Source organism: Panthera leo, chromosome A2 (genome assembly GCF_018350215.1).
Source record: "Panthera leo isolate Ple1 chromosome A2, P.leo_Ple1_pat1.1, whole genome shotgun sequence".
Taxonomy (NCBI): Eukaryota; Metazoa; Chordata; class Mammalia; order Carnivora; family Felidae; genus Panthera; species Panthera leo.
In genome coordinates, this window is record NC_056680.1 from 79,979,201 (window position 1) to 80,003,962 (window position 24,762).

The 24,762-nt window shown below is 35.2% G+C and overlaps 1 protein-coding gene across 1 annotated transcript in view; it reads left to right on the top strand.

Moving 5' to 3' along the window:
- The window catches only part of RELN (reelin), a 532,400-nt gene that overhangs the window by 357,756 nt on the left and 149,882 nt on the right, over positions 1–24,762 (top strand). The window contains exons 16-20 of the mRNA XM_042915885.1: positions 458–567; positions 5,304–5,370; positions 10,000–10,233; positions 10,895–11,056; positions 15,865–16,101. Of these exons, the coding sequence (XP_042771819.1) occupies positions 458–567; positions 5,304–5,370; positions 10,000–10,233; positions 10,895–11,056; positions 15,865–16,101 (810 nt within the window). The remainder of the gene's footprint in view (positions 1–457; positions 568–5,303; positions 5,371–9,999; positions 10,234–10,894; positions 11,057–15,864; positions 16,102–24,762) is intronic.

Sequence of the window (24,762 nt, forward strand, 5' to 3'; positions counted from 1 at the left end):
ATAAACCAATAAAAAAATATTTCCAAGCATGGCAAAATTAAGTTGAGAATTATTTTCTTTCTTAGCCTCTATTTAAATGTGCATAGGACCAGGGAATAGCAAAAAATAGAAAGCAATCAATGCTAATCAGCCCCATGTCTGCACAGATGCTTATCCTCAAATAATATCTAAAGTCTGAGTATTGATGTAAAAATTTCTTAAAGGAATATCTAAAAACAAAACAAATATCACTTGCTAATAAGAACAAACCCATTACTCTAGTGTGATATGAATGTTTTTAGAAGTTACATGCTTGTCTTAAAACTGTAGCCAAACTCCACAGGTGAATTTAAAGACTTTATTGCCAAACTCTAGTGCTGTCCCAAGCATACAGAAACTACAGCATCAAAAGCATGTAAAATAGGTTCAAAAGATGTGAATGTAGTTTTGAAGCTGTTTTGTGCTAAATTTCTTGCAGGTGGAACCGAATAACGATTCCCCTTCCTAACGCAGCACTAACCAGGGACACCAGAATTCGCTGGAGACAAACGGGACCAATCCTTGGAAACATGTGGGCAATTGATAATGGTTAGTTTATGCCTGTCGTAATCACATGCCATTGATGTAGAGTCTTCCTGTGCTTTTGTTCGTTGGCACAGACTTAATCACATTTCTAAGTCATGGTCTTGCAATTCATTAAACGCCCTTTCTTCCCTTTCTCCTTTGCATTCCGTTAGAAGCCCAGGGATGCACAATCAGAAAAAAAAGGCAGCAGAGTCAGCAATATTAGATGCAAGAATGTTTCAACATACAGAATTTAAAAGCCCTGAAACTCAAATTCACAGTTGATGACAGGGGATATCCTAACATTTTCTTTGAATGTTTTACACAAAATTAACATAAATACTTACCATACTGCATGTATTAAAATAAGAGCCATTCTTCTCTTAGTAACTACCACAACATCTGGAAAGCTTATCTTTTAGATGCAGACACCACACATTAAGGGAACATCATCTCTCAAATGAAAGTTCTGAAGTGAAACTTCTACCTCCTTCTCAGAAAACTGTATAACAAGAAAATTTAGATATACATAAAATATCCTTTGTTATCATTAATTTTTAAGCGAATATTTGATCATTTTTGCATAACTTTAAAGCCAATATCACTTATAACAGGTGCACATGAGAGAAGATATTTTAAGTTATTGGGATGCATGACTCAATTTCTTATATTTGTTGTTAATAGTCTGTTTTTCTTAATAATTCGAATTACAGGAAGAGTCATCGATTTCCTATTTTCAGAGTATATCAATTTGACTGAAAAGTTATACTACAAGGAAGTAGAAAGGGAGGGAAGGAGGGACAAAATGTCAATACTTAAGCAAACTTAGCATAGCCACTGACTTTGATCGATTTTATAAAGTAGGAAAAGCCTACCTCATTCTTTCATGCTGATTTTCCATGTTTTAATAATCTTTTTGCTACTTTGAATAATTTAAAAATTGATACACATTTAGTGGAGTACATTCTTGAAACTCAGGAATAACTTCAGGCAAGAAAACTTACTGATGAGCCAATGTAAATTCTTTAAACACTCTGTATTCAGAGAAGACCAATAAAAGGCCCGGACTTCAAAGACCACATTAGTTATATAGGTATAAACATAGTATGTTTGCAAAACCATCTAAAGGATTAATTTGTTTAAAAGAAGTTTTGGGCGCCTGGGTGACTCAGTCGATTAAGCGAACGGCTCTTGATTTTGACTCAGATCATGATGTCATAGTTCAGGAGCTCAAGCCCCACACTGGGGCTCTGCGCTGGTGGTGAGGAGCCTGCTTAGCATTCTCTCTCTCCTCTCGCTGCCCCTCCCCTATTCTGTCTCACTCTCTCCCTCAGAATAAATAAAGAAATTAATTAATTAATTTTAAAAATGCAGTTTCTCCACTGGCAGAACATTTTGCATAGCATTTGAATTACAATGCCTGTTCACTAGTTCTAGGGAATAAGTATGTACCTCTGAATAGTGGGATATGGGTGACTTTTCCCCTGCTGTCATACTTTTATGGGTCCTATAATGAACTTATATTACTTTGATAATAATCAAAGAAATCAAAAAACCAATACTAAAGCAAATGAGGAAATTAAGAGTGCTGTGAAGCACATATAAGCCTATGAAAAGAATATCTAAATTTCCTAAGCAAGGCAATTACTAAGTCAGAAAGGGTCCCACCATCTTGTTTTGAGTAGAATGAGAAAAGGTAAGAATATATGAAAAGAGCATGGTTAGCACTGTATGTCAGATGCAAAACTTGGGACAGAATCATCTCGATTCTGTTATCATTCTATGTGTGAGGTGTTCACAAAAAAAGACCTGCTCTCCGGCTTGTTCATGAGGCTTGAAGAGGACATACACTCAGTCTTTCCCAAGAGAAATGTGTGCCAATTTGCCAAACAACTCTTCTGAAATCTCTCCCACTTCACTATGGAATGCCAAAAGGATGTCAAGGAAAACAAACATAGACAAAAAAACAGGTCAATATCCTACTTTTGTTAGATATGTTTTCCCTGCTAGTGTGTACAGAAAGTATTTTCAGAATTATCCTGAAATTCCTAGCAGAACGGAAAATCCTAGGGCAAAGTATGTTTGTTAATCACTTTCTAATATTCTCAGCTTGATTAAATTAATAATAGGGGTAAAAACAAAGCTGACCTTTCCACACTCATAGGAAAAAGGAACCTATGAACTTACTCATGCTGTGAATCCCGATGACCCCAGTGTTTGCAGGGAAGGATGACACGATTCTTAATTGCAATTTTTTTCATTGACTTGAAGAGTCTTGTTTTATTGTTGAAATTTTTTTTGCAGTGGAACCTTTTTGAACATAGGTACACTGTAGGGCAGCCTCCAGAGTGACCCTGCAAACTGCAATGAAGCACTTACAGAACTTAGAATAAATCCTTCTGCAGCCATAAAATCATGTTCTGGGAACACAGTCTGTAGGCTTTTCCAAGCTACAGAAGAGTGAAGCCCTTTCCTGATTTCTCAGCACTTTGCTGTCTAGTGGAGCCCAGCAAGGCAGATGGAGCAGGAAGGATTCTTGACCCCAATATCATGATGATCATAACTGTATGGTTCCAGGCAGCCTGCTAAGCATGAACATTTCATTTACTCTTTCCTCCAAGGATTATTATCCCACTTTAAAGAATAGGGACACTGAGGCTTAGACAGGATAAATCACTTATCCAGAGTTTCCAAGTGAAACGGGAATTTTAATCAAGGTTTATTTGACACCTAAAACCCATAACTTTAACCACTCAACCTGCTATCTGCTCTCTTCCTCAACCATCAGTTTCCTTCAGCCAAGAGTTTTTCCTGGCCTGCTTTGCATCACACTTGAATTACTGGCTCCAGAGAACAAGTGTTTGTAGGAGCATTGGCCACAGGGAAATTTATTTTAAAATGAAATCATTTAGGGATGCCTAGGTGGCTCAGTTGGTTGAGCATTTGACTCTTGATTTTGGCTCAGGTCATGATCCCAGGGTTATGGGATCCAGCCCCACATTATGCTCCACACTGAGCATGGAGCCTGCTTGAGATTCTCTCTCTCTCTCTCTCTCTCTCTCTCTCTCTCTCTCTCTGTCTCCCCCCACCACTCCCCGCTCCTCTCCCATACCCATGCTTGCTCTCTCTCTCTGTCTCTCAAATAAAAAATAAAAATAAAATGAAATCATGTAACTATTTTGGCATGATTACAAGACAGAAAAAAAGATGATAATGGATGGCAAATCTGTGCCTAAAATTGAACATGTGAGGTCTTAACAACTGTTGCATCTCTAATTCCTCATTGGTTTTGTTCCCTTTTCACACTTTGTTATGTTATTCATTGTGCTGATTATCAAGAGGCTTAATATCTATGAATATATTTGAGCCTGAGTATCTCAGAGCCTACCATTCAACCATTAGGAATCCTTTTCTTGATATTCCAGTGATTAGAATTTAGGTTTATAACATCGTTATCAGTCAAGCCCACCATTTAGGAAAAGATATGCATTTCTGAGAAGACAATGCACAACAGATTTTATTTTAACTCCCCACTTCAGGAAGGATGGGTTAATATTTAGAAGGATATTTAACAATCATCTGCAAGATGTTATAGATTTCTCCCAGTTAAGAATGGAAGTTATAGTTGTTTTTTTGTTCAAGTGCGCAAAGGCTTTATTGGAATTGGGATTTGTATTGACAGTAAAGGGTTATAGAGCCGCACAGAACAGGAAACAACTTCAAAATCATTACTGTCACTCTCCTAAAATCTAGCAGATAATTCCTGTCATAGAAAATTTCTGTCTCCTGAACATATTTGCTTTTAGTTTATATACTTTTGAGATGACAGTTCTCTCCTCTCCCAAGTCACCCCTGTCTCCAAGCCTTGTAAATTGTCATTTTATCTTGCAAAGCAGTTTAAGAATTGAGCTAAACTCTTCATAGTGTAACCTATGGCTTTCAGTGTTTCCCCTTCCATAGCAAGGAGATGCATTATATTGGTTATTGATAAACATAAGAGACATTTATTCCAACCCCATCAGTTGTGTCAACCAACTATCCTAGAAGGCAAAACCTGGGATTTATTTATTTAATGACGTTAGTTGAGATCCTGAATCAGGTACTGGGATGGGCCTTGTCAAGGTAACAATAAGCAGATCAGGTGGTGACTCCGCACTCACAAACTTATGGTCAACTGGCATAGATAGATGTTATTTAAGAAAAGAAATGTACACAAGCATATACTGCAAATTATAAAGATTATTAAGAGAAAAGTACAGGGGGCTATGGGTTTCTAGCAGATAGGCTCATCTAGTGCAGATGGATTAAGGAAGAGTTAGTTATAGTTTTTAATTAAATTATAATGTCTCCATTTCATGATATATCAAATTGGTCCTTTGAAAATTAGTTCTACCTAAAGAAATTAAACTGTAGAACGTTCAACTCAGAAGCACTAATATTCTTCCTGAAATCATTTTAGCCAAAGAGACTCCATTAAGGAACCCAAATCATATGTTTGTACCTTTTTTTTTTTTTTTTTGCTATGACACATTAAAATCTTGAAAGAATTAACTTAAAACATTTCCAGCAAATTTGTAGCTAAGCACTTAACTTGTCACATAGTGCTCTATATGTCACCCTGGATTCCTGTGTATAACATGCATTTAATGGACTAGATTTCATGGGGGTTGCTTCACAAAATTGATTCACATGCTGATGTTTTCTTGGTTTTTCCACTTGTTTTGCCTTATTTTTACTTGCTGTTTTTTCTCTGCCTGCAGTTTATATTGGTCCATCGTGTCTCAAATTCTGTTCTGGCAGAGGACAGTGCACTCGACATGGTTGCAAGTAAGCATTTTAAAATAATAATTATACTTCTTTTTTTTGATTACGTACTTTATATATTGAAGCCACAAGTCATTTTAACTTGTTTTAATTTCCATTTTAGGCTTTTGAGGTCTTTTGAAGGCCAAAGTAGGATACTCCAAATTGAATTTAAGCATAATAGAACATTAAGTGTGTTTTGTAAGTAGAAATTGATGAATAAATAACTTTTCTATTAAGCTAAATTGTAAATAAATTTAGCATACCTCATGTAAATTTGTGAACAAATTTGAATTCTTCACAGTTTGATGACTGCCTTTTCTGTCTTTGGTTACATTCTTCAATATGCTATTGAAGCTATTGAATATGCTTCAATATTTTAATTCCTAGCATGCTTTGTAAATGAATTATGAAAATCATTACTGACCCATAAACCCAAGGCTAAAGGAAACTGGAATGAGCCAAATTTAGCAGTTTGATAAGAAAATTCATCTTTGAGTATAATTCTGCAATCTTACTTACCTTTGAAAATCATTTGGGTCTTCAAAATGATATATAAAGTATTTTACATGATAATGATGTTGAATATGAAATCTGAAATTATATATAAATAGTTAATATCTAGTCACCACTGAAGCATTGTGTTATGTTTATAACGAGAATTGGTATTCATATGTATTATGTCATTCCCATATTAACATTTAATTATAAAATATTTGGGAGATTCCCAAAACCACAGACAATCTTGGTTATACAGCTAAGTTTTCAACAACTGATCATCTAGTTTGTCTCTTCTTGTCCTCCAAACAAAAAGAGTAGTAATTAATTAATGGAGAACTCATAAAAGGAATTTCTGCCTGATCATTTGGAAATTATATGTATGAGGCAAGACACTTGTCAGCACTGAGAGTAGAGGGTCATGTTAACTTCTTAACTATGTTGCAGTGAATTTAATTAACAAAGAAGTCACTCTGCACCATAGAAAGTATTAAAGAATTGAAAAGTTCCTATTCATATTCCAAAACTGAAGAGGCACCTAGTGGCTCAGTCAGTTAGGCACCCAACTCTTGATTTCGGCTCAGGTCATGATATGGTTCATGGGTTCGAGCCCCGCATTGGGCTCTGTGCTGATGGTGTAGAGCCTGCTTGGGATTCTTTCTCCCTGTCTCTGTGCCCCTTTCCCTTTCTCTCTCTTTCTCTCCTTCTCTCTCTCTCTCTCTCTTTCTCAAAATACATAAATAAACTTTAAAAAAATTATTTAAAAAACCAGTGAATATGTGTCTCTGTGCTTCTGAATAAAACCACCAACTCCCACCCCAAAAGACTGACTCATTAGATCTGTGAAACATTATCTGGTGTTTTCCTCAAGTTATTATCTTCATCTATTGTCCATATCCAGGCCATCCTCTCCTTAAGTGCATTTCAAATAAAATGAACACAAGAATGCCAGACATCTTTGTAATTCCTGAAAGTTGTCCTGAAAAGTTCTGAAAACAAATTATCTGAAATGACAACTGCTTTTATTAATGAAAATAGAAAGTGCTATTTCTAAAAAAAAAGTGCTATTTCTAAAAAACCCATCTATAATTACAGTAATTCTACTTCATACTTCATTTTTCGTGTACAATATCCTGTTAGCATTCAGTGGTTTTATTAAGGCAACCACCTGTGTCACTCATGATGGATGCAAACAGAAATCTGAATGGCCCTGTTATGCCTTTGGGCATTGGTTTTTTGTTTGTTTGTTTGTTTTTTAACACCATATATCATTTTGAACAATCATGGCCTTTTCCTCCTTCTAAGGTTTTGCAGAATATTTTCACCAGTTATAACTTGAGTTTTTTTTCCCTATTTCTGATGACATTTTACATAATATTCAATGGTTTTGTTCATCTGTGGCTGCGCTGTTTGACTACTACATCCTTTTAAAAAATTTTTTTTTAATGTTTATTTTTGAGAGAGAAAGAGACAAAACCTGAGCAGGGGAGGAAGAGAGAGAGGCACACACACACACACACACAATCCGAAGCAGGCTGCAGGCGCTGAGCTGTCAGCACAGAGTCCCATGCGGGCTTGAACTCCCTAACTGGGAGATCATGACCTGAGCCAAAGTCACATGCTCAACCGACTGAGCCACCCAGGTGCCCTGGTGACTACTACATCCTTTTCCGGCAATATATGCTTTGTCAAGCATGAACAAAATTGCATAGAAAAGGAATTTATATTCGATACCATTTATTTCTCTTAAACAGATGCTTGAATTTGGGGCCCCTGCAGCTTTGTTTCTCTTCTCACTTTGCTCCCCTCATCACTGCTATTATTTGCTACCAGGATTCCACCTCTCCTGCTGCCTAACATGTTTTTGCCTGTATGCAATACTCAGGCCTGGATTTCTAAACTGATAAGTCTTTATTCCGATAAGCCCACCCCTGTTAGAGGTTCTAGTGAGAAGGGCAGAAGGCATCCTTTTATCTTGACATTCAAGGTGACCATAATGCTACACTTGAGGATGGGTAGAAAAACCTGCAGAGGATATATTTAGAATCAGGAGAGCCTCATGCCATTCCTGAAATCTCCTGTTACCCTACTGTTTCACTGCAAAACAAAGACTACAAATGTATTTTTAAATATATGAATGGAATCCTTATCAACATTGTATCCCAATTATATAACTTTTGATTAAAAGTACACTTCCAAAACCACTAAATGGGAACTGACTCCAGTGTGAGTCTTCTCTAAATGATCACCAATTTCTGTCCAAACAGTGGTCCTAAGAAGACACATTTAAGATACACAGAAATGCATTTGCCCTGAAATGCCGTGGTAATACACATATAGTTCTCCAATGTCAAAATGTGTCTTCTTTAGCTAATTTTTTATCCTTCTTGGAAATTACTTGGCTATTCACAGTTTAAATCAATGAGATAACATGGGAAAGAAGCAAACTGTGTGAGGCTTATTTGCATGCTCCATAAATACTGTTTTTCTTTCCTAATCCCATCCCTAATGCCAAGACAACCTTCAGACTTCATGCTGTAGTAGGGTCCAACTTCCTTGATAACATGATGACGACTGTAAACCTTCTCCCTCAGAATATCCAATACACATTTGATACACCAGTGCTAAAGAAGTAGCTTTCAAAGTTATGCCATAATATCACTTCATTGGTCCTACACTGCTTTATAAATGCTTCCAATTTTAGGAAGTTTTGAATGCTTAGATGAGCACTCCTTACCCCACCCAAAAAAAGACACCAATTTTATTTTATAATGGGTGACATAGTATATATATAGTGAAAAAGAAATAGTACAATGAAAATAAAGAATTTAAAACTAATTCCTGATATGTAAATGCCTTAAAATATAAGAGGTTTCTGATATTCAACTAGTGAGTTATCTGTGATGAGTGTCCTAATATAAATATAGTAGAAGGTGGGGCGCCTGGGTGGCTCAGTCGGTTAAGCATCCGACCTTAGCTCAGGTCATGATCTCATAGTCCGTGAGTTTGAGCCCCGCATCAGGCTCTGTGCTGATAGCTCAGAGCCTGGAGCCTGCTTGAGATTCTGCACCCCCCTCTCTCTCTGCCCCTTCCCCACTCACACTCTGCCTCTCTCTGTCTCAAAAATAAATAAACATTAAAAACATTTTAAAAAATACTTTAAATATATATATACATATATCTATATATATAGATATATATAGATATATATAGACATATATATGGTAGGAGACAAGTTGTGTGGGGTTTATTTTGTTTTGTTCTTTTTCTTGAAGCACTACTAATTTGGGATTCCACCGTGGGGCAGCACAGTTCTGCTAAGGACATCTATCTAGGTGAAGGTGTTCACATTCCCCTTATAATGTCAACCTAAGTTTGAAATAAAGATAGATTTATTTTCCAATCTTTTCCAAATATTTCAAATAATTTCTATCACAAACATAATGTGTATTTTTACATTTGTTCTTAGAGGAAATTTATTCTAGATATCTTTGGAAGTATTTTTTATTTATCTTTTATGAATTTAATGAACATCATTATGAATAAAATTATATATGTAATAATATAACTTTTACAAAAACTTTACATTGGAAATGTGCACAGATGTAGATGCATTCACAGATGAATCACTGGCATTGGTTAAAGATGAGTGCTGAATTATTGTTTTAATCAGAAGCTTTTTATAGCAGGGCTGTGTAAAGACTATATTCTTTTGTAATATTTCAGTCAATTGACTTTATCAAGTCTTCAGATTCAGTATTTTCCGGAGACTAATGAGCCTCACCTATCATTCAATCAAATGCTGGCCCCTGGACTTCCTCCTCCTTGAATTAGGTTCATGGATCTCTGTAAGGACCAACAGCTTAAGATATTATTTCGTGATATCTTGGGGCGCCTGGGTGGCTCAGTCAGTTAAGCGTCCGACTTCGGCTCAGGTCATGATCTCACAGTTCGTGGGTTTGAGCCCCGCATTGGGCTCTGTGCTGACAGCTCAGAGCCTGGATCCTGCTTCAGATTCTGTGCCTCCCTCTCTCTCTGTTCCTCCCCCACTCATGCTCTGTCTCTCTCTCCCCTTCAAAAATAAATAAAAACATTTTTAAAAAAAGAAAAATAGAAGATTTAAAAAATATATATATTTCGTGATATCTCTTTCAGGTGTGACCCTGGATTTTCTGGCCCAGCCTGTGAGATGGCATCCCAGACATTCCCAATGTTTATTTCTGAAAGCTTCGGCAGTTCCAGGCTCTCCTCTTACCATAACTTTTACTCTATCCGTGGTGCTGAAGTCAGCTTTGGTTGTGGTGTCTTGGCCAGTGGTAAGGCCCTGGTTTTCAACAAAGATGGAAGGCGTCAGCTCATTACGTCTTTCCTTGACAGCTCACAGTCCAGGTGAGTTAAGGCAGGGTGGAATACATATAGAAACCAGATGCTAATGATTGAATTTAGATCTATTTATTTTCCTTTTTTTGTTGTTGTTGATATGTACATCTTTCGATTTTTAATCTAGAGAGAGCTTACAGTTAGTTGCTATAGGGTTAATTTGTCCTAGTTTTTAATAAATTAAAAGGCTTACTGACGACTTTAAGATACTAATGACTGACTGGTTTTTAAACATATGAAATGTTAGCATCAAAACTGTTCTTAAGCCAAGGGCTAGTTAATTATTTATGTAGTTTTATTTATTTGACAGCTTGCAGAGGCTGATTAGATTTATTCTACATCTTCCCTTCCCCCAGTGCCTCATAAATAATGCAGTAAAGGAATGATTGGCATTTTAAGTGTATGTACACAAGTGCATAGTATACAAGTATGTATAAATATATACTCATGTTTTGCATGGATATATCTGCATATAAACGTGCATTGACCTCATCTTCTACACATATTCATACATCTCACAGTGAAATTACTTACATTTTATAAGAGATGAGTAGAAACATGCAGCTTTTGAGTAATTCATTTAAATTTGTTTGAAATTCTTTATAAGCCAAAATGAACATTATGATACAAATGTTTATGCATACGCTAATTACAGACAATTCATATCTAGGTTTCTCCAGTTCACACTGAGGCTAGGGAGCAAGTCTGTTCTGAGCACATGCAGAGCCCCTGACCAGCCTGGTGAAGGAGTTTTACTGCATTATTCTTACGATAATGGGATAACTTGGAAACTCTTGGAGCACTATTCATATCTCAACTATCATGAGCCCAGGTACGTTGGAAAGCATTTGGAAAAATGATTAGAGTGATATCTCCTTCCTGGGGAAATCATCAGTCAACTGGTGTAGATCAGATATTTTTCCATTGAGAGATGGTGAGGACAAAGATTAATGTGTCTTGTAATAAAAAACTAGCAAGCCACATTCTTCTATTTCATTTGTCTTACTGATTTCTGATAATTTGAAGAAATTTGTTCTCATATTTTGAAATATACATCTAAGGGAAATATTTTGATGCCTAGGAAAGAGAAAAATAGTTAACACTATTTTCCTTATTCAACTATACTGCAGCCTATTAGATATGATTTTGATATGACACTAAATTATAAGCTCTGTTAACAACTATTTGTTAGCAATACATTATAATATGTTATAATAAATCATATGAGACAATAATTCTAAAACCGGATAACAAGTATGTATTTAAAATTTGCATGTAATATGTAGAGTCCCTGCCAAAGATTGAAGGGTGAGGATATTTTTAAAGTTCTTTCTTCAGGGCACTTCTGTTTTTCTTTAGCTTATACATTTCATAATCTATAGTTGCAATTGTGAGATTTAAGTTTTACTTGAAGCAGAGGCATCCTTCGATGTTGTCAGAATAGTAATCACCACTGGTGGTACATTTTTAGCAATGCCCAGAGGGCCGTCTCCCCTTCTACGACAGTATTGACCTACTCACTGAAATTCTTTAAAAAATTGCACAAGAGGAGGATGGGAAAATTAAATACCACTAGAAGAGGTAACACTATGGCTACATTCACAGTTAGTGAAGAACTAACACCATTTGCCTTCCTGGAAGTACATTTTGATCACAGGGAAATATGAAAGAGAGCAAGGGTTTGGGGCACTGAGGTTTGCATTGGCACTGTGGCAAAAAGACAGGGGCACTGATGCTAGACTTTATATACTGAAAGTTGTTGCCTAGAGCAGTCCCTATACTTAAGTGTTTGTAAACAAATGAGAAATTTAATTTTCATAGAAAAGAAAGTAGCATGTAACAGAGAAAATAGCTAACAACTGTCATGAGTTGTAATTGTTTACATTATAAAATTTAAAAACACATGAGATGTGTTGAGTGTTCCCTGTAAAAGTAAGTGAAAGGCTAACCTCAACTTTCTCACTCAGTAGACAATATGAATACCAAAAACACACTTCACAGACTCTCCATAGAAAACATTAAAAGACAATTAAATGAAAAGCAGGTTGATAATAATGAAAGCAGGACGAAAATATCACTGTCCTAAGTTAACTTGGTCTAAAACACAATTTTTTCTAACAAAGATGGACAGCTCCAAAATTCAATAATCAATCTTTATCATGAAATTTAATTAATCTTTGTTGATATGAAAAATAATTACACATTAAATGTGCTATTGCAAAGGTGCATTTAATCTTGCCTGCCGTTTGACAGCAGCATTTTTCTTCTAAGCAGAATCAACATGGCTTTCCAGAACTAGGTATGTGCATAGCTTGAAAGATTAAGATCCGAGTGGAGATTTTTTTTAAAAAGAGAACATGGTAGAGGTGTCAAGAACACTTTTATTTTCAATTGTATGTATGTCTGCCCGTGAGACTCTTCCTCCATCCCCCTCTTTCTTACAAATATTAATAAAAGTGACATGGCAGAAGTAGAATTTGATCTATTCTGGATACTAAATTATATTTTACATGATAAATAATACAAACCATGTAAATTCTTCACAGGAGAGTTAAATGTATCTTGATGCCTTTAGCCATTTGCTGTATTTTCTTCAGTCTAAATTGCTGTCTGTAACTACTGTCAATTCCACATTGTCCCTTCCTGCCATGGCTGTTCCAAAATGAAGTATGACCCATAAATTAGATATTCTAGTTAGCTAACCACTGTTACTTCCAGCCAATTTCTAATAATTCTTTTCCCTATGAGTCACTCAGTAAGTAAAAGAACTCTGTCTGCTTTCTATTTATAAATTTTAAAGCCTATACATTTATCTAAGTTAATCTTTTAATTCAAACTGACTAGAACGTTGTGAACTAATTGGCATTTTCAATGTAAAACTTTATATCACTGCTGAAACTAAAATTATTCTAGATTTGTCTTAATTATAGGGCTTGTTTCTTATTCTAAAATTTTTATAAAGCCTATTTTTATTTTATTTTTGTTTTGATTGCTGTATTTGATTACAAAAATTTATGAGCTTAGTATCTACCCCAAAAGGAAGAACGATACAGAAAGTTGACCCAAATCCCTGGGTTCCCATCCAGGAATCTTCTGATCAAATGGTTCCAAAGGTATTGTAATGAGCTGATGCCATATGTAGAGTGGTGGAAACAGAGATTCCCACCCCACCTCATGATAGGAAGTAATTGTTAAGAGTACAGGCTCGAGAGCCATGCTGTCTAGGTGCAGCTCCTGGCATTGCCACTTAAAAGCTGCTTAACATTAGAGAGAATATTCAACCTTTTTGTGTCTCAGTATTCAAATTTCTATCAGGGTATAGTGACAACGTGTACTTCATTTATGCAGCAAGAATTTGTTGAGTTTTTGATGTGTGCCAGATACTATTCTAGATGCTAAGACATGATAGTGAAAAACCAAAAAGTGTATCTGACTTTGGCATAAGGATATTATTCCAACTTCACAGATGAAGGTGCTGAGGAACATAGAAGTTGAGTACCTTCCCTGCAGCTGCAAAGTTATTAACCATTAGGTGTCAGAGTGGGGACTTTAACCCAACAGTCTGATTACAGACCTGTAGTCTTAATATCATTGCCAAGGAAAATATTGGTCATTTCAATTACTGTTATCACACACATGTATGTATATCCACTAAAATAAGGAAATAAAGGAAAATAAACTTTAAAGTTGCCTGAAAAATTCTACTTTTTTGGGTTTTGGGGTTTTTTTAAAGAAAGAGAGTGCACACATATAAGCTGGGGAAAGGGGCTGAGGTGGGGAGAGAGAGAGAGAGAGAGAGAGAGAGAGAGAGAGAGAGAGAATCCCAAGCAGGCTCCATGCTTGGCACAGAGTCTGACATAAGGCTTGATCCCACAGCCCTAGGATCATGACCTGACCTGAAATCAAGAGTTGAACAGTCAACCACCTGAGCCACCCAGGCACCCCTCAGTTGTTATTTTTAAATTATATTTATTTTCATCAGAGAATAGTAACTGCTTTTAAAATTATTATAAAGGAAAATTATAATTTTCTAATAACATGATGATCAAATTAAATGATTAAATTAATGCATGATTTTTTTCATTATTGAACCAGTTTGAATATAGTTTAATTAATTTCTTTACATATTTGATATGTTAATATAAATAAATATAGTTATTTGAGTATTTAATAAAAATATTTAGAAATTAAAGTGAGGGGCGCCTGGGTGGCGCAGTCGGTTAAGCGTCCGACTTCAGCCAGGTCATGATCTCTCGGTCTGTGAGTTCGAGCCCCGCGTCAGGCTCTGGGCTGATGGCTCGGAGCCTGGAGCCTGTTTCCGATTCTGTGTCTCCCTCTCTCTCTGCCCCTCCCCCGTTCATGCTCTGTCTCTCTCTGTCCCAAAAATAAATTAAAAAAAAAAAAAGAAATTAAAGTGAAAATTACTAAAATACTCAATTTAAAATTTATTCTTTCCTTCTAATAAATTCACATGGGTAAAAAAATTCACAGATTTAAAGTTTTTAAGACCAAAAGTATTTAAAAGTATTTAAAAACCATAAAAATTACTGCTCTGTCTTTTTAATTTAAGCACTGTTTTTAAATTTATATTTCTATATTTGAATAATGATTTTTCCTTATTTGAAAAGTACGTTTTCTCCCATTGCAAAAAATTCTGCCTGTTTTTTACTGGTCATTTGTATAATTAATAGTGATGAAGATCATGTTATTCTATCCCATATTTCCATATACAAATTATTTAAAGAGAAAATAGGCATTATTTTTAATAACTCTACATAAGAAATTACATTTCCATGGTTTTAACATTTCTTGACACAATAAGAAGAAACACAATACAAATATGAAAATCAATCTAATTTCTAATTCATTCCAGCCTTAGACACTGAAGTTTTTAAATAATTTGTTTCTAAGTTACCCAACTAGTCACCTGTCTTAGGGAGCTTTCCTTTGCTCACTAGGAAAAAGACTCAGTCCCTTTAGCATGTGTTTACTGCTAACACCTCTCCTGGTGTTTAATTGTACATTGATGGAGACAAATGTTCCATTTGCCATTTGCTTCATGTCTCACCTTGTGTATGGATGTGAGCAGCATGGAATGTGATTTATGGAGCTTTCAAGCAGATGTCGTTGCAGTGGCAATTAATGTATGGTTCCTGCTGCTGTGTACAGTAATTGCTCCTGGAAATTAGATATTATTCTTAATTTTCTTCCCCATTTGTCACATACAGGTTTGTTGTCATGGCCACCATGACACAGCAAGTCACCTCATACACTGTGTTCAACTGACGGGAATTAGGAAGGGCCGCAGTTCCAACCAGCCTCAAACTGTAATATGTGTAACAAGATGCCCAAGCTCCTTTTTCAGACTAAGACAAATCCTGCCACTTTGACAACAACTGTGTTTTATTGAGTTAGCTTTTCTGAAAGCAGATGAATGCAAGCAGTCACATTTTTTGATGGGTTTGGAAGACTTCGTTTGAGTCAGACAGGAAATTGGAAATCTCAGAAGAATGTTTATAATAGTGGGAGAACTATTTTTTTAATGCTATACTACGGGAAAAAATATGCTGTTGTGAACGTTTGTATTTTAAGATACCAAGTAATCTGAATTTTTACTTTTATTTATTTATTTATTTTTAGAATAATCTCCGTAGAGTTACCAGATGATGCAAGACAGTTTGGAATCCAGTTCAGATGGTGGCAACCGTATCATTCTTTGCAAGGAGAAGATGTATGGGCCATTGATGAGATTATCATGACATCTGTCCTTTTCAACAGCATTAGCCTCGACTTTACCAATCTTGTGGAGGTCACTCAGTCTCTGGGATTCTACCTTGGAAATGTTCAGCCGTACTGTGGCCACGACTGGACACTTTGGTAAGAATTTCATCTCTGCTGTTGTTACAATTTACATTAAGGATTGGAACATAAGAATGATCTTCTGGTTCACCCAGCTCTTACTCATTTGCTGACAAATATTTACTGAATACGAACCATTTCAAAAGTCATTATTATGTCTACAGGTAAGATATCTTGGGAAGCAGAACTGAAAACAAAATACTGATAGATTTAAATAAATGTAAAATTTCACCATAGTTTTTAATCTCAAATTTTTATTTCCCACAGTTACATATAAAACCCCTCTTTAAAAAGTGTTAATAACTAAAGTCACTACCATATTCTCCCTTCATGGAGGCCCACCACGATCATGGTAAAATGTGAAATCACTCTAATGACTATTTTATTAAAATACTACTTCTCATGAGTAGTTCTGTTTTCATGCTGTCTTACATAAAGTCCAGGAGGTTTTTTCATCTTTAATTTATTAACTAAGATCTCCTTTTAAATCCATCTTATTAAGCAATGTTGGACCAGTAACTCATATAGTTAATGTAGTTGGGGTTTCAGGATTGTGGGATATCCTAGTCAAGATAACCCATCTTAGATTTAACCCCCCTATAGGCAAATGCAAGCTTAATTATACAATAATCAGTAAATAAGTAATTTAAGACTGTGATTAGTACTTCAAGAACATCAGTAGGATGACACAATAGTGATTAACTGGAGTTGGGAGGCGGCTACCTAAGGTACAAAGGAGGAGACTATGTTCAGATAGTTCAGATGGTGGATATGATATAGTCCACTGATTAGAACAGAGAAGAAAAAGGAAATTCTAGCCACATGATGATCTGATGGAAGAACATTCCAACTAGGAAAATTTACAGTGCAAAGACTCCAGAAGTGAGAGTGACCATGGTATATTCAAGGATCAGGAAGCCCAGGGAGGGAGGGAGCAAAGGTGAGGAATAGACACCTAGAGTTGTGCAGAGGCTGGATTATGTAGGGCTTCTAGGCTCAGGGACTCTAGATTAAAACTCAAGTCTACATTATTCCAAAACCCATAGCCTGCACCAGTGTGCAAACTGCCCCTCTGTGGGTCCCTTCGGGACTTTAAACATGATTGAGGAATAATTTTCTAAGAGAGTTTTACTTTCTGTGGAGTCATGGTCAGACCAATTTAATTTCTCCAGACGAATATCACCGAAAGCTCTTCACTGCACTTGTCTCCAGAGAGCATATCATAAATGACCCATCGGTGACCTTATCATAATGAGAGGTAAATTTTACACACCGTTGCACAGAAAATTACCTTTGATGGGAATTGTGCATGGAACTCACATCTCATACACAGCAGGCTAAAATTCTAGCATCAAAATGACAGCTAATGGAATGGAAGTGCATCTGGTCACTTTTGCTGCAAGCACTGTGGAACTAGATAGAATGAAATTTCTATATGGCAAAGTATGAAAGGTTATATTACGTGTTTTCTATCTGATAGCCTCCAATGCTGGTTTTTATGGACATTCTTTCTTAGTCCTAGAGCCTTCACAGAAAACAAAGAGGTGACGTAAAATAAAAAGATACAAAGATGTAAGCCAAAGTGAGATTTCTTAGAATTATATGCTTCTGAAAATTTAAATCGACCTGAATTAACAGCAGTTCAAGTTGGTCATACACCATAAACCGTAACCCTCAAGATTTGTGTGGTAATTTTTTTTCCAGCACTTTTAATACAACAAAGAGTCATATCATGAATGCAAGTCCTGTATCGTGTTTATTTTCATAAATAGTTAACATCTGCTCAAATAAACTCCAAAGTTGCTGAGCATTTTAATTCAACACTTGGGTTGAATGCATGATAAGAGCAGTTTAATTTCTGTGCTTTGATCAAAACCCTAAGAACAATATCCTTTCACACAAGTCTGATGAATATTCTTAACCCACCACTGCTTTAATTGGTGGAGATACATTTACTTTGTGAAAATACAATCACAGTAATTATAGAAAACCATAAGAAAATATAAATAATTGTACAATCCCCATGGGCACCTTAAACAGCACCGTGGGAGTTTTATTAACAACCACATGTGAGCAACCAGATTTGACTTTCTGATCTTCTCTGAAACGCGAAGGAGTTGTCTTGGTTATGAAACAACAGAGTACACTCTGGCAGTGATAATGAGACTAGAGAAATACATTAACCACTTTAATAAGGACATGAAAAATTCTTGCTGCTCATTAAAATGAAACAATGTGGAAGATCTCAAACTGTTCCCATTTTCTTAGCCAATGAGTCAGAATAAAACCCCTTTTAATGACGTTGTTTTCTCTTTGCTGCTGTTGAGGAATATATTGTTCAAGTTCAACATGAACTCACTTTGGCAGTGTGTTTCAGAAACACTTGTTACAATATTGAAATTCAAGTGATGGTATTGGCCAACTATTTATCCTAACCTCTAGTCCTAAAATGTTATAATTTTAGTGTAAGACCTTTGGAGCATATTACCTTATTAACTAAACATTCTTTGAAGATGTTAAGTATGTAGCCTCAAACCTTCAATGACCCTCTTTCTCTCAAGGGAAATTTTGAAATGTATACATGTTCTCTACAAATGGCTGGTGTTAAATTAATTATTGTTGGCTTTTCCCAGCTGTGAGTTCATGTGGTTCTCATTTTCTAACTCATGACTTCCCATGTGCATGGATTGTTGCTGCTGAGTGTTCTCCAGGGAAAACTTGGACAATTCCTTTTTCATTAGAAGAATTACAGTCAGTATACTATAAATCACTTTACAGTGTGTCATCATAGAGCTCTTTTTTTCTGTAGAGAAATGAATTGCTTTTAATTATTTGTAGTACTTTCCTTTCTTCCATGCATGGTATCTGCTATCAGAACCTCTATCTGCTTTATGTTCTAAAAATAGCCTTTAAAACTTCTTATATATATTTTAAGATCACTAAAGGCATCATTTTAATTGAGGTTTATTAAATATTATCTGACTAATACTATTAGTGACATTACCAAGGGACATTGACATTCCTCTGTCTAATCTGGTGAGGTATACAGGTGGTAAGGACATTGCTGTCATATATATAAGGTTTCGGTGTCAAAATGTATACAACTGCAAGGGATGGTTGTTATAGCATATTAGAATTGGCAGTTGGTTTTAATAGCAGAGATAGTTTTCCAGACAAGCAAAAGCTGAAGGAGTTCAGGGGTGCCTTGCTGGCTCAGCCAGTAGAGCGTGAGACTCTTGATCTCAGGGTTGTGAGTTCAAACCCCACATTGGGTATGGGGCCTACTTAAAAATTAAAAAAAAGCTGAAGGAGTTCAGCACCACTAGGCAGGCCTTACAAGAAATATTAAAGGAAATTTTGAAAGCTGAAGCAAAATGGCACTAATTAGTAACAGAAGAATCTTTGAAAATATAAATCTCATTGGTAAAGGAAGGTATATGGTTAAATTCAGAATACTGAAATATGGTAGTGATGGTAGTTAAATCATTTATAAACCTAGAATGAATATTAAAAGACAAAAGTAGCAAAAATAATGATATAATAATTTGTTAAGGGCTACTCAAGATAAAAAGATGCGAATCATAAAATCAAAAACATAAAACGTGGGTAGAGGGAGTAAAAATGTGGAGCTCTCTAGTATACATTCAAACCTAAGTTATTAGCAGATTAAAATAGACTATTACAAATATAAGATGTTTTATGTAAGCCTTGTGGTACCAACAAAGCAAAAACCTGTATAGTAAATACACAAAAGAGAAAGGAATCTAAGCATACCACTATGGAAAGTTACTAAATCACAAAGGAAAAGAATGAAAATTAAGAAAAAACAAACTAATGAATTAAAAATAGCTGGAAAACAATTAACAAATGGCAATAGTAAGTCCATACCTATCAATAATTACTTTAAATGTAAATGGACTAAGTGTTCCAATCAAATGACATTGAGTGGCTGATTGAATAAAAAAAATAAGATCCAACTATATGCTGCCTACAGGAGACTGATTTTAGCTTTGAGACCACACACAGACTGAATGTGAGGGGATGGAAAAGATATTCCATACAGGTAGAAGCCAAAAGAAAGCAGGTTTAGCTATACTTATATCAGACAAAATATGCTTTAGGGGAAAAACTGTCATAAGAGACAGAAAAGGTCACTATATAATGAGAAAGGGGTCAATCCAAAAAGTGAATATAATGTTGGTAAATATCTATGTGCCCAACATAAGAGGACCTAAATATTTAAAGCAAATATTAACTGACCTTAAGGAAGAAATAGAAAATAATAATAGAGGGCTTAACCCACTTACAACAATGGATAGAGCATCCAGACAGAATATCAATAGGAAAATATTGAATCTAAGACACACTAGGCTAGATGGACTTAACAGATATTTACAGAACATTCCATCCCAAAGCAAAGAATACATATTCTTATCAAGCACACACAAAATACTCTAAAATATTCTCCAGGATAGATTATATGTTAGGCCACAAAACAGGTCTTAATAAATTTAAGAAGATTGAAATTATATCAAGCAACTTTTTCTACCACAATGGTTTGATACTAGAAATTATTTGCAAGGAGAAAATTAGAAAACTCTTAAGTGTGGAGATTAAATAACAATCAATGGGTCAAGAAGATCAAAAGAAAAATTAAAAAATATCTTGAGACAAATGAAAATGGAATTACAGCATACCAAAATGTATGAGATGCAGCAAAAAACAGTGCAAAAAAAAAATTCATAGCAATAAATGCTTACATTAAGAAACAAGAAAGATCTCAGGTAAACAACCTAACTTACACTTCAAAGAAGCAGACAAAGAAAAACTAAGCCCAAAGTTAGCAGAATGAAGGAAATAACAAAGATCAGAGCAGAAATAAATGAAATAGAGATTAAAAAGACAGTAGAAAAGTCAATCAATGAAAGCAAGAGTGGCTTTTTGAAAAGATAAATGAAACAGGCAAACCTTTAGCTAGACTCCCCTCTCCCCAAAAAAAGAAAGAAAGAAAAAAAAAGGAATTGGAATTGAAGAGGGATTACAACTGATACCACAGAAATAAAAAGGATCATAAGAGAACTGTAAACAATTATACACGAACAAATTAGACAACCTAAAAGAAAGATAAGTTCCTGGAAACATTCAACTCACCAAAACTAAATCATGAAGAAGTAGAACATCTGAACAGACAATTACTAGTAAGGAGATTGAATCCATAATCAAAAACTTCCCAACAAACAAAAGTCCAGGACCAGACAGATTCACTAACGAATCTACTAAACATTTACAGAATAAGTAACATTAATTCTTCTCAAACTCTTCCCCAAAATAGAAAAGGATGGAACACTTCCAAACTCATCTTATGAGGCCAGCATTACCTTGATACCAAAACCAGACAAAGACACTGCAAGAAAAGAAAATCACAGGCCAATATCCATGATGAACACAGATGCTAAAATTTTCACCAAATATTTGAAAACTGAATTCAACAATACATTGAAAGAATCATACACCGTGATTACATGGGATTTATTCCAGGGATGCAAGGATGGTTCCACCTGTGCAAATCAATCACTGTGATGTACCTACCACAAACAAAAGTAAGGATAAAAATCATATGATCATCTCAATAGATGCAGAAAAAACATTTGGCAAAATTCATCATTTATCATAAAAACTCTCAACAAATTGGGTATAGGTGGAATGTACCTCAACATAATAAAGGCCATATCTGAGAAGCTCACAGCTAATATCATACTTTATGGTGAGAAGCTGAAACTTTTCCTGTAAGATCAGTAACAAGACAAGGATGCTCACTCTTGCCACTTTTATTCAGTATAGTACTAGAGGTCCTTGTGGGAGCAATTAAAAAAAGAAAAAGAACTAAAAGACTCCAAATCAGAAAGGAAGAAGTAAAATTGTCTCTATTTGCATATGATATCATATATATACATATATATATATACATATATATATGTATATATATATACACACACACACTTTAAAGACTTCACCAATAAACTGTAAGAACTTTAAAGACTTCACCAATAAACTGTAAGAACTGGTAAACAAATTCAGTAATGCTGCAGGATAAAAAATCAATTGTTTATATACTAAAAATGAACTAGCAGAATGAGAAGTTAAGAAAACAGTCCCATTGACAATTGCATCAAAAAGAATAAAATACCTAGGAACAAATTTAACCAAGGAGGTGAAAGACAGGTCCATTGAAATCCAATAAGATAATGATGAAAGAAATTGTAGAAGACACGAATAAATACAAAGACACTCCATGTTTATAGATTGGAAGAATTAATATTGTTTACATGCCCATAGTAGCCAAAGCAATCTACAGATTTAATGCAATCCCAATTGAAATTCCAATGACATTTTCCAAAGAAATGGAACAAACAATCCTATAATTTTTATGGAACCACAAAAGACCCCAAAAGCAATCTGAGCAATATAACCAAAGCACTCATGAGAAAGAAGAACAAATCTGGGGGAATTATACTTCCTGGTTTCAAACTGTATTACAAAGGCACAGTAATCATAATAGTATGGTATTGGCATGAAAACAGACACATAGATCTACAAAGAACAGGATAGATTGCTTAGAAATAAACCCATGCATGGGTGTAAAAAAATATTCAGGAGCGCCTGGGTGGCTCAGTCAGTTGGGCATTGGACTTCGGCTCGGGTCATGATCTCACGGCTCTAGAATTTGAGCCCCACATCGGGCTCTGTGCTGACAGCTCGGAGCCTGGGGCCTGCTTCGGATTCTGTGTCTCCCTCTTTCTCTGCCCCTAACCCACTCGCATTCTGTCTCTGTCTCTCTCAAAAATAAATAAACATTAAAAAAAATTCATTTTTTACAAAAGAGCCAAGAATGTTCAATGAGGAAAGGACAGCTCCTTAAGTAAATAATATTTAAAAACTGGACAGCTACATGCAAAAGAATGAAACTGGACCACTATCTTATACCATACACAAAATAACTCAAAATATGAATTAAAAACTCAAACATAAGACCTGAAACCATAAAACCCCTAGAAGAAAATATAGATGGTAAGCATCTTGACATAGATCTTTGCAGTGATTTTTGGGGATATGACACCAACCAAAGGAAACAAAATAAAAAATCAACAAGTGAGACTATATAATACTAAAAGATTTCTTCACAGCCAAGAAAACCATCAACCTATGGAATGGGGAAAAATATTTGCAAATCGTATATCCAACAGGGAGTTAATATTTAAAATGAATGAAGAATACATACAACTCAATGGCAAAAAAAAAATAAGATGATTAAAAATAGGCAGAGGAAGTAAATAGATATTTTTCCAAGAAATACATGCAAATGACCAACAGGTGTGCAAAGGTGCACAAATCACTAATCATCTGAGAAGTGCAAATGAAAACCACAATGAGATATCACCTCACACCTGTTAGAATGGCTGGTATCACAAAGACAAAAAATAACAAGTGTTGATGAGGATGTGGAGAAAAGGGAACTCTTGTGCTCTGTTGGTGGACATGTAAATTGGTGCAGCCACTATGAAAAACAGTATGGAGGTTCTTCAGAAAATTAAAAATAGAACTACCATATGATCCAGTAATTCCACTCCTGAATATATATCTAAAGAAATGAAATCATTTTCTTAGAAGATACATGTATTCTCATGTTTCATGGCAGCATTATTTATAATATCCAAGACATGGAAACAACCTAAGTGTCCATCCATGGATGAATGGATAAAGAAAATGTGGTTTATACGTACAATAAAATATTTTCAGTCAGAAAAGAAAAGGAAATCCTGCCATTCATAGTAACTTGGATTGACCTTGAAAAAAACTAACTCACGGATACAGAGAGCAGATTGGTAATTACTAGTGGTGTGGTGGCTGAGGGGGGCAGGAGTGGATGAAATGGGTATAGGTGGTCAAAAGGCACAAATTTTCAGTTATAATATAAATAAGTTCTACGGGTTTAACATACAGCATGATGACTAGAGTTAATAGTACCATACAGGCATACCTCAGATACACTGCAGGTTTAGTTCCAGACCACCACAATGAAGCAAATATCTCGAAAAAGCAACTCATATGAATTTTTTGGTTTCCCTGTGCATATAAAAGTTATGATTACATTATACTTAGCATATTAAGTGTGAAATAAATAGTATTATATCTAAAAAACAATGTACTTACCTTAATTTGAAAATATTTTATTGCTAAAAAATGATAACCATCCTCTGAGCTTTCAGTAAATCATTATCACTGATCACAGATCACTACAACAAATCTATTAATAATAATAAAGCTTGAAATATTGTGAGAATTACCAAAATGTGACAAAGAGACACCAAATGAGCAAATGCCACTGGAAAAATGGCTCCAGTAGAACTTCACTTGACACAGGATTGCCACAATCTTCAATTTGTTTAAAACAAACAAACAAACCAAAAAAACATATCTGGGAAGTACAATAAAGGAAAGCGTAATAAAACAAGGTATGCTTGTATTGTATATTTGAGAGTTGCTAAGAGAGTAGATCTTAAAATTCTCTTCATAAGGAAAAAAAATTGTAGCTATGTGAAGTGATTTGATGTCAACTAAACATTGTGGTGATCATTTCACTGTAAATACATATATCAACTCATTGTGTTGTATACTAAT